This window comes from Caretta caretta, chromosome 22 (genome assembly GCF_965140235.1).
Source record: "Caretta caretta isolate rCarCar2 chromosome 22, rCarCar1.hap1, whole genome shotgun sequence".
NCBI lineage: Eukaryota > Metazoa > Chordata > Testudines > Cheloniidae > Caretta > Caretta caretta.
In genome coordinates this window covers 6,355,199-6,370,631 of record NC_134227.1, presented here as the reverse complement: position 1 = coordinate 6,370,631, position 15,433 = coordinate 6,355,199, and the positions used below count along the sequence as shown (strand labels likewise).

The window sequence follows — 15,433 nt, the reverse complement described above, 5'->3', positions numbered from 1 at the left end:
AATCACACTGTTAAACAATAATAGAATACCATTTATTTTAATATTTTTGGATGTTTTCTATATTTTCACATATATTGATTTCACAGAATACAGTCTTCAGTGCTGACTTTATATTTATTTTTATTACAAATATTTGCATTGTAAAAAACAAAAGGAATAGTATTTTTCAATTTTCCTAATACAAGTACTGCAGAGCAATCTCTTTATCATGACAGTTGAACTTACAAATGTAGAATTATGAACAAAAAATAACAGCACTCAAAAATAAAACAATGTAAAGCATTAGAACTTACAAGTCCACTCAGTCCTACTTCTTGCTCATCCAATCGCTCAGACAAACAAATTTGTTTACATTTGCAGGACATAATGCTTAGGGTTGCCAGGCATCTGGTCTTCAACCGGAACGCCCAGTCAAAAAGGGGCCCTGGTGACTCTGGTCAGCACCGCTGACCGGGCCGCTAAAGGTCCAGTTGGTGGAGCAGTGGGGCTAAGGCAGGCTCCCTACCTGCCCTGGCTCTGTGTGGCTCAAATAAGCGGCCAGCATGTCCGGCTCCTAGGTGCAGGGGCAGCCACGGGGGCTCCCCATGCTGTCCCTGCCCGAGCTGCAGGGCCGGTGCCTGAAAGAGCAGGCAGCGCACAGAACTCCCCGGTTCCTCCGCCTAGGAGCTGGGCATGCCAGCCGCTTCCAGGAGCTGCATGGAGGCAGGGCAGGGCAGGCAGGGAGCCTGCCTAAGCCCCATTGCACTGTCGCCCGGGAGCCACCTGAGATAAGTGCCACCCAACTGGAGCCTGCACCCGAATCCCCCTCCTGCACCCCAACCACCTGCCCCAGGTTAGAACCCCCTCCCGCACCATAACTCCCTCCTGGAGCCCTCACCTCACACCCTGTCCTTCACTCCACCCCCCTGCCCCAGCCCTGAGCCCCCTCCCACAGCCAAACTCCCTCTCAGAGCCCGCATTCCACATCCCCTCCTGCATCTAAACCTCAGCCCTGAGCCCCCTCCTGCACCCAAACTCCCTCCCAGAGTGCAGACCCTACACCCCCCTCCCACACCCCAACCCCCTGCCCCAGCCATGAGCCCCCTATAGAATCATAGAATAACAGAGTTGGAAGGGACCTCCGGAGCCCATCTAGTTCAACCCCCTGCCCAGAGCAGGACCAATCCCAACTAAATCATCCCAGCCAGGGCTTTGTCAAGCCTGACCTTAAAAACCTCTAAGGAAGGGGATTCCACCACCTGCCTAGGTAACGCATTCCAGTGTTTCATCACCCTCCTAGTGAAAAAGGTTTTCCTAATATCCAACCTAAACCTCCCCCACTGCAACTTGAGACCATTACTTCTTGTCCTGTCATCTGCTATCACTGAGAATAGTCTAGATCCATCCTCTTTGGATCCACCTTTCAGTTAGTTAAAAACAGCTATCAAATCCCCCCTCACTCTTCTCTTCCATAGACTAAACAATCCCAGTTCCCTCAGCCTCTCCTCATAAGTCATGTGTTCCAGACCCCTAATCATTTTTGTTGCCCTTCGCTGGACTCTCTCCAATTTCTCCACATCCTTCTTGTAGTGTGGGGCCCAAAACTGGACACAGTACTCCAGATGAGGCCTCACCAATGTTGAATAGAGGGGAACGATCACTTGCAATGCCCCTACTTATACACCCCAAAATGTTGTTGACCTTCTTGGCAACAAGGGCACACTGTTGACTCATATCCAGCTTCTCGTCCACTGTCACCCCTAGGTCCTTCTCTGCAGAACTGCTGCCTAGCCATTCGGTCCCTAGTCTGTAGCGGTTCATTGGATTCTTCCGTCCTAAGTGCAGGACTCTGCACTTGTCCTTGTTGAACCTCATCAGATTTCTTTTGGCCCAATCCTCCAATTTGTCTAGGTCCCTCTGTATCCTATCCCTACCCTCCAGAGTATCCACCACTCCTCCCAGTTTAGTGTCATCCGCAAACTTGCTGAGGGTGCAATCCACACCATCCTCCAGATCATTTATGAAGATATTGAACAAAACCGGCCCCAGAACCGACCCCTGGGGCACTCCGCTAGATACCGGCTGCCAACTAGACATGGAGCCATTGATCACTACCCGTTGAGCCCGACAATCTAGCCAACTTTCTACCCACCTTGTAGTGCATCCATCCAGCCCATATTTCTTTAACTTGCTGACAAGAATACTGTGGGAGACTGTGTCAAAAGCTTTGCTAAAGTTGAGGAATAACACATCCACTGCTTTCCCTTCATCCAGAGAACCAGTTATCTCATCATAGAAGGCAATTAGATTAGTCAGGCATGACTTTCCCTTGGTGAATCCATGCTGACTGCTCCTGATCACTTTCCTCTCGTCTAAGTGCTTCAGAATTGATTCCTTGAGGACATACTCCATGATTTTTCCGGGGATTGAGGTGAGGCTGACCGGCCTGTAGTTCCCAGGATTGTCCTTCTTCCCTTTTTTAAAGATGGGCACTACATTAGCCTTTTTCCAGTCTTCCGGGACTTCCCCCGATCACCATGAGTTTTCAAAGATAATGGCCAATGGCTCTGCAATCACATCCGCCAATTCCTTTAGCACTCTTGGATGCAACGCATCCGGCCCCATGGACTTGTGCACGTCCAGTTTTTCTAAATAGTCCCGAACCACTTCTTCCTTCACAGAGGGCTGGCCACCTCCTCCCCATGCTCTGCTGCCCAGTGCAGTAGTCTGGGAGCTGACCTTGTTCGTGAAGACAGAGGCAAAAAACGCATTGAGTACATTAGCTTTTTCCACATCCTCTGTCACTAGGTTGCCTCCCTCATTTAGTAAGGGGCCCACACTTTCCTTGGCTTTCTTCTTATTGCCAACATACCTGAAGAAACCCTTCTTGTTACTCTTAACATCCCTCGTTAGCTGCAACTTCAGGTGTGATTTAGCCTTCCTGATTTCATTCCTACATGCCCGAGCAATATTTATATACTCATCCCTGGTCATTTGTCCAATCTTCCACTTCTTGTAAGCCTCTTTTTTGTGTTTAAGATCAGCAAGGATTTCTCTGTGAAGCCAAGCTCGTCGCCTGCCATATTTACTATTCTTTCTACACATCGGGATGGTTTGTCCCTGTAACCTCAATAAGGATTCTTTAAAATACAGCCAGCTCTCCTGGACTCCTTTCCCCCTCATGTTATTCTCCCAGGGGATCTTGCCCATCAGTTCTCTGAGGGAGTCAAAGTCTGCTTTTCTGAAGTCCAGTGTCCGTATTCTGCTGCTCTCTTTTCTTCCTTGTGTCAGGATCCTGAACTCGACCATCTCATGGTCACTGCCTCCCAGATTCCCATCCACCTTTGCTTCCCCCACTAATTCTTCCCGGTTTGTGAGCAGCAGGTCAAGAAGAGCTCTGCCCCTAGTTGGTTCCTGCAGCACTTGCACCAGGAAATTGTCCCCTACACTTTCCAAAAACTTCCTGGATTGTCTGTGCACCGCTGTATTGCTCTCCCAGCAGATATCAGGATGATTGAAGTCGCCCATAAGAACCAGGGCATGCGATCTAGTAGCTTCTGCGAGTTGCCTGAAGAAAGCCTCGTTTACCTCATCGCCCTGGTCCGGTGGTCTATAGCAGACTCCCACCACTACATCACTCTTGTTGCTCAGGCTTCTAAACTTAATCCAGAGACACTCAGGTTTTTCTGCAGTTTCGTACCGGAGCTCTGAGCAGTCATACTGCTCCCTTACATACAGTGCAACTCCCTCACCTTTTCTGGCCTCCCTGTCCTTCCTGAACAGTTTATACCCATCCATGACAGTACTCCAGACATGCGAATTATCCCACCAAGTCTCCGTTATTCCAATCACATCATAATTCCCTGACTTTGCCAGGACCTCCAGTTCTCCCTGCTTGTTTCCCAGGCTTTGTGCATTTGTATATAGGTGTAAGCAGCGTCAGGATGAGCTCCACCCTGACATCTGGTGGTGAGGTGTGGCAAGTTGTGGAAAAGAACTTCAGGGGCTGATCTCATCTGCATAGGCACACCCACCCCGCCTAGCATGAGCCCATAGCTGCCCAAATGGTCACTTTGGCTGCTGTGGGATCCCCAGTGTCTCTGTTATTGGGGCAGGAAGAATAAATTGTTATTACCCTGACTATGGGAACTGTGCTTGGAACTGTACTGGGCCTTTTGTTATGATGGGACTCGCCATCAACTAAGCAGCACTCGCTAGGCAAGGGACATGGGTTCCAAAACTCTGTGAATAGAGAGAGAGAGGGACTGGGGGGTAAGTATTAATAGTTGGTGGTATGGGCATCTTGGTGAGTGCCTTACATGCTAATTGCACTTCTTCCTCTCTCCACTGTGGAATATCAGAGCTAATTTTGATTCCATTAGGAGTCTAGTTACAGGCTGCTGAGCTCACTTTGGGCTAATGGTGCACCAGCACCGAGGCTCCCCTACTACAAGCTGAATTCACCTAAGAGCTGAAATCACCGAGTGTTGTGTTAAGTAGTGGGGGAGCCTGAAGATATATGGTGGAGCAGTTTGTGGGAGGGCTGGAGTGCCTTGTGGACAGGCTGGTGGAGCAGTTCATGGGACGGTGGGAGCTGCTTGTGGGACGCCGAGCGAAGCAGTTCGTGGGGCGGTGGGCGGAGCGGAGCAAAGGCTTATGGAGCTGTGGGGTGGTCAGCTTCAGATCATGTAAGGTGCCCCTTACCTCTCTCTCTCTCTCCCCCCCCATCTCCACCCAGGTTGGGAGGTAAAGCTCTGCAGATAAACTTTCGAACTCTGGGGCTGCCCTGACCAGGGACAGAGACTTTTGGGCCACTGGACTTTTGGGACTTTGGATGATTTGGGGTTACTGGACTCAAGAACCAAAGGGAAAGGACATGCCCCAATTTGCTTGGGGTGGGGTTTTTGCTCATGGGTTGTGTTATGAATCCTGTTGGTGGTGTTTCCCCAACATAATGCCACATTGTTTCTCTCTGTTATTAAAAGGCTTTTTGCTACACTCAGACTATGTGCTTGCGAGAGGGGAAGCATTGCCTCTTGGAGGCACCCAGCGGGGGTGGTATATATTTGTCCCAGTTCACTGGATGGGGGCTCGAGCCGGTTTGCATTGTGGTATGGGAATGGATCCCCTAGATATTGAACCCGGCCCTTGTTGCTGCCAACTCTGACGGGCAGAAGGGTTACATAGGCACTTGAGATAACCCGCTGATCACCCTTTGTTCTCAGGATGAGGCAGGAGCCCTCCCCTCTCACACGCTCCTGCTCGTGCTTCCTCCCGGTATCCCGCTTCCCCACTTACCTCAGGGCTTTGGTGTCCTTCCCCCGGTGAACCTAGTGTGACGAAGTGGGACTGTTCTTAATGTTTCCTCTGAATAGTGTGGGGGTGCCTCAGTTTCCCCTAGACAGTTCTTAAGTATCTAGGGGGTGGGGTAAGGGTGTATGATCCTTGCAGAGCCCTAGAGGGCAGGTGTGTGCAGGGGTCTGGACACAGAGAATGGCCGACACCCTGTTTCCTGGCAACTAATGGCCTGGGCCCTTCCCCCCCTGCAAGGTGAGAGCTAAAGGGTTGGAGAACAAAGGAATCAGGTGACCACCTGGCCCGGGAAAGGAACAAAGCCCAGAGGAGGAGGGGCTGGAGGGGGTTTTTCAGTTTGGGGCTGGCTGGGACATGGAGTGAAGTGCAGACGTGGTTATCTGGCTCACTGCCCCCCAGAATGGACCCAGCTGAGGGGTCCCGTTCTCTGCACCTGCAAGCTCTGTTTTAGACCATGTTCCTGTCGTCTAATAAACCTTCTGTTTTACTGGCTGGCTGAGAGTCACGTCTGACTGCGAAGTTGGGGTGCAGGACCCTCTGGCTTCCCCAGGAGCACCGCCTGAGCGGACTCGCTGGGGGAAGCACACGGAGAGGCAGAGGATGCTGAATGCTCCGAGGTCAGACCCAGGAAGGTGGAAGCGGTGTGAGCTGTGTGTCCTGAAGACAGTCTGCTCACAGAAAGGCGACTACCCCAGAGTCCTGACTGGCTTCATGGGGAGCAGTTCCAGAGCATCGCCCAGGGACTCCGTGACAACTGGTGGCAGTGGTGGGATGTACTGCACCCCGTGGATGGTGCTTCCTGCAGTAAGTGACTGGGGAGCAGTAACACGAAGGGGGATTGCCGAGGACCAGGCCTGCTGAAGGCTCAGAGAGGAGCGGTTTTGGGGGGCGGTTGACCCCTGGGAGTGTGTGACCAGCGAGAAGGACTGTGCAGTAACAGGGTTCCCCTGGGGATTGCAGCGAGCAGTCCAAGGGGCGGAGGAGTCTGCAGCTCGACCCTGGCAAAGAGGTGGTGACCTCGAGAAGGGCTGGCACACTAGGGGTTCTCCCTGGAAACCGTGGGGAGCTGAGAGCACACAGGCCTGTGAGTCCACAACAACTTGGGAAGAGCGGAGTGACGGCCTGTCACCGTCTCCTTAAGAAGGACATTGTAACCCTGTGCAGAAAGAGAGGGTTGAGCATTGGAAAGTTCACCAAAGCAGAGTTAATCGTGCAGCTGGAGGAGGATGACCGCTCTAAGGAACAGATTCCTGACCCCAACTGGGGCTATAGCAGGATCTGGGAGCAGCTGAAGCGGGAGCCAGGCATCGCCAAGACTCCTGTCCCCGACCAGACGGGGGTCTTCACGATCGGGTTCCCCATCGGGGGATCGAGACGGACGGGATTGGAGCTGAGTCTGAGAGAGCAAGAGGACCGTGGGAGACAGCGAGAGCCCGAGAAAGAGCTGCAGAAGCAGCAGCAGCATGAACTGGCGGTGGTGGGGCGGAGAGGCCTAGGGGACCTCCCCGGGGTGAGTGGGGATAGATCCCGGGGGGCCAGTTCCGCAGGGAACCTCGAGACTAAATTGCTGCCCCTGGTTAAGGAGGGGGGGTGTGTGGATGCCCACCTCACTGCCTTTGAGCAGGCTGGTGATTTGAACCAAGGGGACCCTGCGGAAAAGCCCCGGTGTCTAGCTCCCTTGCTGGGTCCCAAGGCCACAGACTCCGTCAGCCAGATGGTTGGGGATGTGGACAGGCTCCCACTCCTGACCCCAACCTATATGTCTGTGTGGAGTTTCCTGGGGCCAGGCCCCTCGGACCTCCAGTGGGAGCAGAAGGTGATGGTCAATGGGGAGACATTCTTGGGGTGGCCAAAGGGCATGGGCTGCATAAACCTTCCCACATGCGGCCTGCGAGTGCTATCGACCACCCCTGACCTAAGGGAGGGCGTGAAACTGGAAGGGCCTGGTGTAACTCCTACCAAGGAATGGGAGAGATGCTGGGGCATCCATGGGAACGGCTTCGAACTTCCCCAGGTCACCGGCTAAAGTGACCCCGCTCAGTTCGATCTCGAAGGGGGGAGAGATGTGACGAAGTGGGACTGTTCTTAATGTTTCCTCTGAATAGTGTGGGGGTGCCTCAGTTTCCCCTAGACAGTTCTTAAGTATCTAGGGGGTGGGGTAAGGGTGTATGATCCTTGCAGAGCCCTAGAGGGCAGGTGTGTGCAGGGGTCTGGACACAGAGAATGGCCGACACCCTGTTTCCTGGCAACTAATGGCCTGGGCCCTTCCCCCCCTGCAAGGTGAGAGCTAAAGGGTTGGAGAACAAAGGAATCAGGTGACCACCTGGCCCGGGAAAGGAACAAAGCCCAGAGGAGGAGGGGCTGGAGGGGGTTTTTCAGTTTGGGGCTGGCTGGGACATGGAGTGAAGTGCAGACGTGGTTATCTGGCTCACTGCCCCCCAGAATGGACCCAGCTGAGGGGTCCCGTTCTCTGCACCTGCAAGCTCTGTTTTAGACCATGTTCCTGTCGTCTAATAAACCTTCTGTTTTACTGGCTGGCTGAGAGTCACGTCTGACTGCGAAGTTGGGGTGCAGGACCCTCTGGCTTCCCCAGGAGCACCGCCTGAGCGGACTCGCTGGGGGAAGCACACGGAGAGGCAGAGGATGCTGAATGCTCCGAGGTCAGACCCAGGAAGGTGGAAGCGGTGTGAGCTGTGTGTCCTGAAGACAGTCTGCTCACAGAAAGGCGACTACCCCAGAGTCCTGACTGGCTTCATGGGGAGCAGTTCCAGAGCATCGCCCAGGGACTCCGTGACACCTAGTTTAAAGCCCTCCTCACTAGGTTAGCCAGCCTGCTTGCGAAGATGCTCTTCCCTCTCTTCGCTAAGTGGAGCCCATCTCTGCCTAGCACTCCTCCTTCTTGGAACACCATCCCATGGTCGAAGAATCCAAAGCCTTCTCTCCGACACCACCTGCGTAGCCATTCATTGACTTCCACGATTTGACGGTCTCTACCCAGGCCTTTTCCTTCCACGGGGAGGATGAACGAGAACACCACTTGCACCTCATACTCCTTTATCCTCCTTCCCAGAGCCACGTAGTCCGCAGTGATCCGCTCAAGGTCATTCTTGGCAGTATCCTTGGTGCCCACGTGGAGAAGCAGGAAGGGGTAGCGATCCGAGGACTTGATGAGTCTCGGCAGACTCTCCATCACATTGCGAATCTTAGCTCCTGGCAAGCAGCAGACTTCTCTGTTTTCCCAGTCAGGGCGGCAGATAGATGACTCAGTCCCCCTGAGGAGAGAGTCCCCGACCACCATCATCCGCCTCCTTCTCTTGGGAGTGGTGGTCGTGGAACCCCCAACCTTAGGACAGTGCATCTCATGCCTTTCAACTGGTGGAGTCTCCTTCTGCTCCCTTCCCCCAGACATATCATCTGGGCCACTCCCCGCAATGGTACCTGTGGAGAGAACATGAAAATGGTTACTTACCTGTATCCGCATTGCTGGTACATGGACGTTCCCCCTTCTTCTTCTGGAGGTCACATGCTGCCAGATTTCTTCACCGTCCTCCTGTCCCCGCTGCGCAGCCTGCTCTGAATCTTCAGAACCTTGTGCCCCTCCCACACCCCAAACCCCTTATCTCTGGTCCCACCACAGAACCTGCACCACCAGCTGGAGCCCTCACCCCCTCCCGCACCCCAATCCCCTGCCCCAGCCTAGAGCTCCCTCCTGCACCCTGGACCCCTCATTTCTGGCCCCACCCTAGAACCCACACCCTCAGCCGGAGCCCTCACCCCCTCCCGCACCCCAACCCCCTGCCCCAGCCTGGTGAAAGTGAGTGAGGGTCAGAGAGAGCGAGCAACGGAGGGAGGGGGGATGGAGTGAGTGAGGGTGGGGCAGGGGGAGAGGTAAAGGTGTTCGGTTTTGTGCGATTAGCGAGTTGGCAACCCTAATAGTGCTGCCCACTTCTTGTTTACAATGTCACCTGAAAGTGAGAACAGGTGTTTACATGGCACTATTGTAGCCGGCATCTCAAGATATTTACATGCCAGATGCACAAAAGATTCATCTGTCCCTTCATGCTTCAACCACCATTCCAGAGGTCATGCGTCCATGCCGATGATGGGTTCTGCTTGATAACGATCCATAGCAGTGCTGACCAAAGCACATTCACTTTCATCATCTGAGTCAGAGGCCACCAGCAGAAGGTTGATTTTATTTTTTGGTGGTTCGGGTTCTGTAGTTTCCGCATCAGAGTGTTGCTCTTTTAAGACTTCTGAAAGCATGCTCCACACCTTATCCCTCTCCGATTTTTGGAAGACACTTCAAATTCTTAAACCTTGGGTTGAGCGCTGTAGCTATCTTTAGAAATCTCACATTGGTACCGTCTTTACGTTTTGTCAAATCTGCAGTGAAAGTGTTCTTAAAACGAACAACGTGTTCTGGGTCATCATCCTACATGGCTAGAACATGAAATATACTGCAGAGTGCAGGTAAAACAGAGCAGAGGACCTACAATCACATTCTTTTTTAATGAGCATCATCAGCATGGAAGCATGTCCTCTGGAATGGTGGCCGAAGCATGAAGGGGTATACGAATGTTTAGCATGTCTGGCATGTAAATATCTTCCAATGCCAGCTACAAAAGTGCCACGTGAATGCCTGTTCTCACTTTCGAGTGACACTGTAAATAAGAAGAGGGCAGCATTATCTCCTGTAAATGTAAACAAACTTGTTTGTTTTAGCGACTGGCTGAACAAAAAGTAGGACTGAGTGGACTTGTAGGCTCTGAAGCTTTACATTGTTTTATTTTTGAGTGCAGTTATGTAACAAGAAAAACCTACTTTTGTAAGCTGCACTTTCACGATAAAGAGATTGCACTATGGTACTTGTATGAGGTGAATTGAAAAATACTGTTTTACAGTGCAAATATTTGTAATAAAAAATAATTATATAAAGTGAGCCCTGTGCACTGTGTATTCTGTGTTGTAATTGAAATCAGTATATTTGAAAATGTAGAAAATCATCCAAAATATTTAATAAATGCCAATTGGTATTTTATTGTACAACAGTGCGATTAAAACTGCGATGACTTAATTTTTTTTGTTAATTGTGTGAGTTAACTGCAATTAATCAACAGCCCTATAAATAATATATGGATTGATTATTCTCACAGCAAAATGACTGACCAAGTATTATTATTTTATCAACTACAATTGGCTAATAACACAGTAAAAGCCTCCTGATTGGTTAATAGTTTAGGCTGGTTAATAATCCAGTCACCCAGTGTTTCAATAACATGTGCTGCAAAGAGCCGCAGGAGACACATTAAAGAGCCCCTCATGGCTCCCAAGCCACAGTCCGAGTGTCCCTGGTCTATGTGCTCCAGCCTCAACGCCTTTGACTCAGAAATGGGCTCTGTGAAGAAATGCCCATGCTGCACTGACGCTCCTGCTCCTGGCAGGGCTAATCTTCTGGGCACCAGGCTGCAGGTGGCCAATTATGGCCCATGTTCATCCTGTTTCCAGTGGTGCTGGGTGCTCTTGGTTTGGTTGGTGCCCAGCTGAGCTCTGGGCCAGATGGAGGCCCCAGGACATGGTGATTTTGTTTTGCTCTGTAAAAGCCGTGTTGCCGACTGATTACAAGCCCTCTGGCCAATGCTCTGGTCATATGGACACTCGCTGTAACACATGGCTACAGTCTGGGGCTGGTGTCCGGCGGACTGAAGCCCCTGGGTTCATCCAGCACCTCAAGCCAGGCCTCTGCCTCTCCACCAACCAGCTTGTGCCTCACCCTCAGGAGGGGAGTGCAGAACAACTGGCCTTGTGGTGTGACCAGGGCCTCTTGCTGAGAACCGCCTGCCCCCCGCCCCCTCCGGGTTACACCAGAGGCTGAGAGTTTGAGCTGCTTATTGTGCAGGAACATCACCGACTGGCTCAGACTCAGCATCGAGGAGCGGGAGGAAAGATCAGTGGAGCAGCAGCCAGCCACCTGAATTCAGGCCAGTCTGCAGGCTGCGTGCATGCAGGGTGGCCCCCCTGTGCCATGGCTGCTCTGAGCGCTCCAGCCAGTTGATAGGTTCCCTCTCGTTCCATGCCTGTGACGGAACATCCCGTGCTGTTCTCAGCCCCACCTGAGCTCACCTCCAGGCCGTTCAGCAAGGACTGACAGGTGTGGGATACGCAGACTTCGCTCTGAGCAATGCACGCTGGGAGTTAGCGTTTGCAGAGTTATAAACTGTTCTGAAAACAGCGCTCACAAAAATGTTCCCAGAGCTAGTTACCGTGTTTGTAACGTTCTGGGTTCCAGAGGGGTGCCAAGAGTAGGCCAGTAAGTCTAGCCGTGATGTGGAGACAGGCTGAGAGGACAAGACTACAGAGCTCAGCTGGGCAAACTTTTTCAGGAAAATAGATTATTCACTGAAAAACGCCATTTCACAACAAATCTGATGTGAATTCACCGACTCGTTCTGGCCAAAAATCTTATTTGGGGGGCTAGAATCACAAGGGGACTTTGGGACTGTTCACAAAGTGGTAGTGGAGGAGACTCGCACTTGACAACGTTTAGCCCCGTGGTTAGGGCACTCATCTAGCATGTGGGAGACCCAGGTCCAAGTCCCCTCTTGACCTGCTGTGGAGCAGGGAGTTGAACGTGGGTCCAGCCCCCAGGCGAGCACTCTAACGGCTGGGTTCTGGGGCTCTCACACGGGCCCGTTGAAGCTGTTCCACTTTGGATAAATAACTAAAGAGCCAGCTGGGCAGCTCACCTCCCAGATGAGTGCCCTAAACACCAGACCATAAAGTCATTTATTCTCTCGCTCTCTCTGGCCCAGTGACTAGTTCCTGCACGGTAGAACAGCACCAAGAGGAGAGATTGAGGGATCCCCACCTTAGAGCAGTCATTTGCCTAATGGTCAGGAAGCTCCCCGCAGTGCTTGGAAACCCACATTCAAAGCCCTGCTCTGCAGAAGGGAAACCTGAATGCTGGTCTCCCACATCCCAAATGCCCTAAGACTGGAGATAGAAGTGGGGGCTTTCCAGCTGGTTTGTGCTGGTTTGTCTTTTAAAAATTGCCAGAAACAAAATGGTTTGTGTCAAATGAAAAGTTTCCTTGGCTCCAAAGCAGACTTTGCCAATTCACCAAAAACTTCAGAAGTTTTTGGATATGGTTTGGATCGAACCACTTTTTTTAAAAAAAATATGTTTTGGACCTGCCAGTGAACTGAAAAATCAATGATTTGCCCAGCTCTGCTACAGAGGTTATGGGTCTGCTCATCTGCCTGTCTCAGCGATCACTAACTGGGAGTCCGCTGGGAAGCACCAAGGGCCTGATTTTCATTTGTACCTATGGCAAATATCGATCTCAGCTGAGGATGGGCTGTTCAGCTCCTCTGCATGTGTGAAACCTACGATTATAAAATTTGGGCATCACGTTTAGGTACAAATTCTCAAGTGTTACCACAAATGTAACAGAGCATGAACTTCTCTCCTAGCCACTCCCCCCTGCAAGGGGGGACTTTCACTGTTGCCAACTCTCTCAATTTTATCTTGATAATTGATGATAATTTATTGTGATAATTGGTGCACGTCTTTGCAATAACCACAGTCTTGTAGCAGGTAAGCCTGATACCAGTTGGAATGAAAAACAATATCCGTGAAGGAGTAATTCCATTTGGTGCTGCTGCTTTGCAGCTAATTCTTAGTTGAGCAAAAGCTAGGGGAGAAAACCCTGAACCAAATCCACTGCAGAGAAAGTGGCAGGTGGTTGGCACGGCAATTCAGCTCTGCCCCCTGGCATTTCCTGCAGCTGTGCTTGCTTCCAGACATCTTGGTCTTCCAAGCCTCTAGGTGCAGTCAGTGCTGCCAAGAGGAGGACTTTGACTCTAAGGCACGCCTCTGTCTGCCGAGGCATCCGCACTGAACATTCAGGTAGAATGGTCACCCTCTTCAAACTTGCTTGTTGGAATGTGAGGACAATGTGCTCTGATATGCTAAATGATCTGGAGGAGGCCAGTGACAATAGGAAGTCTGCCATCGATGTAGGCCATCTCTCTGAAACCAGACTAACTACAGGCTCTCTGTACCAGAGGCATTACACTTTCTTCTGGCACAGAAAAAGCAAACAAGACCACCATGAACATGGGGTGGGTTTTGCAGTCAAAAATGCAGTAGTATCCCTGGTTGAATGTCCCATTGCAACATCAGAATGAATTGTACCACTGAGAATATCTGCCCCAGGAGGCTTTGCCAACATCATTAGCATATCTGCTCCATCACTCTCCAGCTTTGAAGAGAAGCACTTGTTCTATCAGCAACTTGACAGTGCCATCAGCAAGCTACCACTGGGCAAGCAACTCTGTCTAGTGAGAGACTTCAACACCAGAGTCAGCTCAGGTCACAAGATGTAGGTGCTATGCACTGGCCACCATGGAGGGGGGAAAATGAACAACAATGGGCAAAGGCCGGAGCTCTGCACCCCCGAGGACTGTGCATGACCAATACCTACTTCCAAGGCAGTCTCTTGCTGGACAGTCTTGTGGAGACACCCCAGATGTAGATGTTGGCACTGACTGAATTTAATTGTCACCTGCAGAAAACATCTACAGGATGTTCTCCAGACTCACGGTTTTCACAGTATGTGGCAAAATATGGCTTTCACTATGGAAATTCCATCATACCCAGCAAAACTGTTGCCCATGTATTAACATCAACAACACAAAAGACCAAGAAAGATGTCTCCAATTTACTGCAAATCTCCTGTAAGCTATGTCACCAGTTGCACTTCTCCTGAATGCTGATGCAGCATAAATACACTCAGAATGAACACACACATAGCTGCAATGGTAGCTTTTGGTAAAAAGACTGTAGAAGATAAAGGCTGCTTTGACGCATATTCTGAAGAAATGCTTCCAGTTATTGAATCAAAGTACACAGCATATCTGCACCATGGCGGGAACTCCTCTCCTGAGAGACGGGCTAACCGCAGAGTGGCCAAAGAACAATGCAACTAGCAGCAAGGCAATGTGCTAAATCATACTGGCTCGATCTGTGTGAGAAGACACCTCTTAGATCTCCATTCTCAATGGATGCTTGTACGTATGATGCAATCAAGAAAGTAATAGGTCCGTCAGCCAAAAAGGCTGCCTCATTCAAATCTCTTAATGGAGACATCATCATTGACGGGAGCAAACAGATGCAGTGATGGGTTGAACACTATCATGAAATCGATTCATGTGAAACCACAGTCTCTGAAGCAGCACTAAATGCAACCCCCAAGCTTCAGACCATCCAACAGCTTGATACAGAACAGTTTAAAAATAAGCTAGTGCAGCTACTCACCTTCCTAGCAGCAGGAAAGGCAGCAGAAAGAGATGGAATTCCAGCTGAAGTACTGAAACAGCGCTGAAACATCCACACAATGTCTTGCTTGGCTACTGGAGGGAAGGAGGGGCACCACTGACATGAAGGACGCCAACATCATAACATTGTATAAAGCAAAAGGAGATCGCAGTAATTGCCACCACTACTGAGGAATTTGTCTCCTCGCTGTTGCTGGCAAGGCATTTGCATAGGTCATTCTCAACACGTAAGTTCTGGCTGAACAAACATATCCACAGAGTCAGTGCAGCTTCCATGCTGGTAGATCTACTATCAACATGGTCTTCACACTAAGGCAAGAATAACATCAAGAACAAGGAAAACCTCTCTACTTTGCCTTCCTAGATCTTACAATGGTGTTGACCTGGTCAGAAGAACAAGCCTTTTTCAACTGCCAGAGAGAACTGGTTGCCCCCCAGTCCTCCTCAGTCAGATTCAATTCTTCCATGATGGCATGAAGGCTACACTCTAGTATTAAGGTGATCAATCTGAGAGATCAGAAATGTCCTGTAATTTCGAACAGGGATGTGTTTTGGCACAACAGTCTTTGGTCTATTCTGTCTGCTACTTTGTCATGCTTTCTCCTCTCCATACAAGATCAAATGGAAAAAACTCTTCAATATTGCACACCTAAGAGCAAACAACAAAGTCCAACACCTGCTGATAAGAGAATTTATTTTTGCCAACAATGCAGGACTCATCACACAAAGTGAAGAGGTGCTTCTACAACTTTGTAATAGCTTTTCGCTAGCTTGTGATACATTTGGACTAACCATCAGTCTAA

At 50.6% G+C, this 15,433-nt stretch overlaps 2 protein-coding genes across 2 annotated transcripts in view; both read right to left on the bottom strand.

The window, feature by feature from the left end:
• HEPACAM (hepatic and glial cell adhesion molecule) overlaps nucleotides 1-15,433 on the bottom strand; it is a 77,786-nt gene that overhangs the window by 10,075 nt on the left and 52,278 nt on the right. The gene's annotated exons all lie outside the window — the stretch shown is intronic.
• On the bottom strand, nucleotides 1,077-8,883 carry LOC142069789 (uncharacterized). The gene is made up of 2 exons (XM_075122209.1): nucleotides 8,090-8,883; nucleotides 1,077-5,309 (listed from the first exon to the last, which is right to left on the bottom strand). The coding sequence occupies exon 2, from the start codon at nucleotides 3,775-3,777 to the stop codon at nucleotides 2,512-2,514; it is 1,266 nt and encodes a 421-aa protein (XP_074978310.1). The 5' UTR covers nucleotides 3,778-5,309; nucleotides 8,090-8,883; the 3' UTR covers nucleotides 1,077-2,511.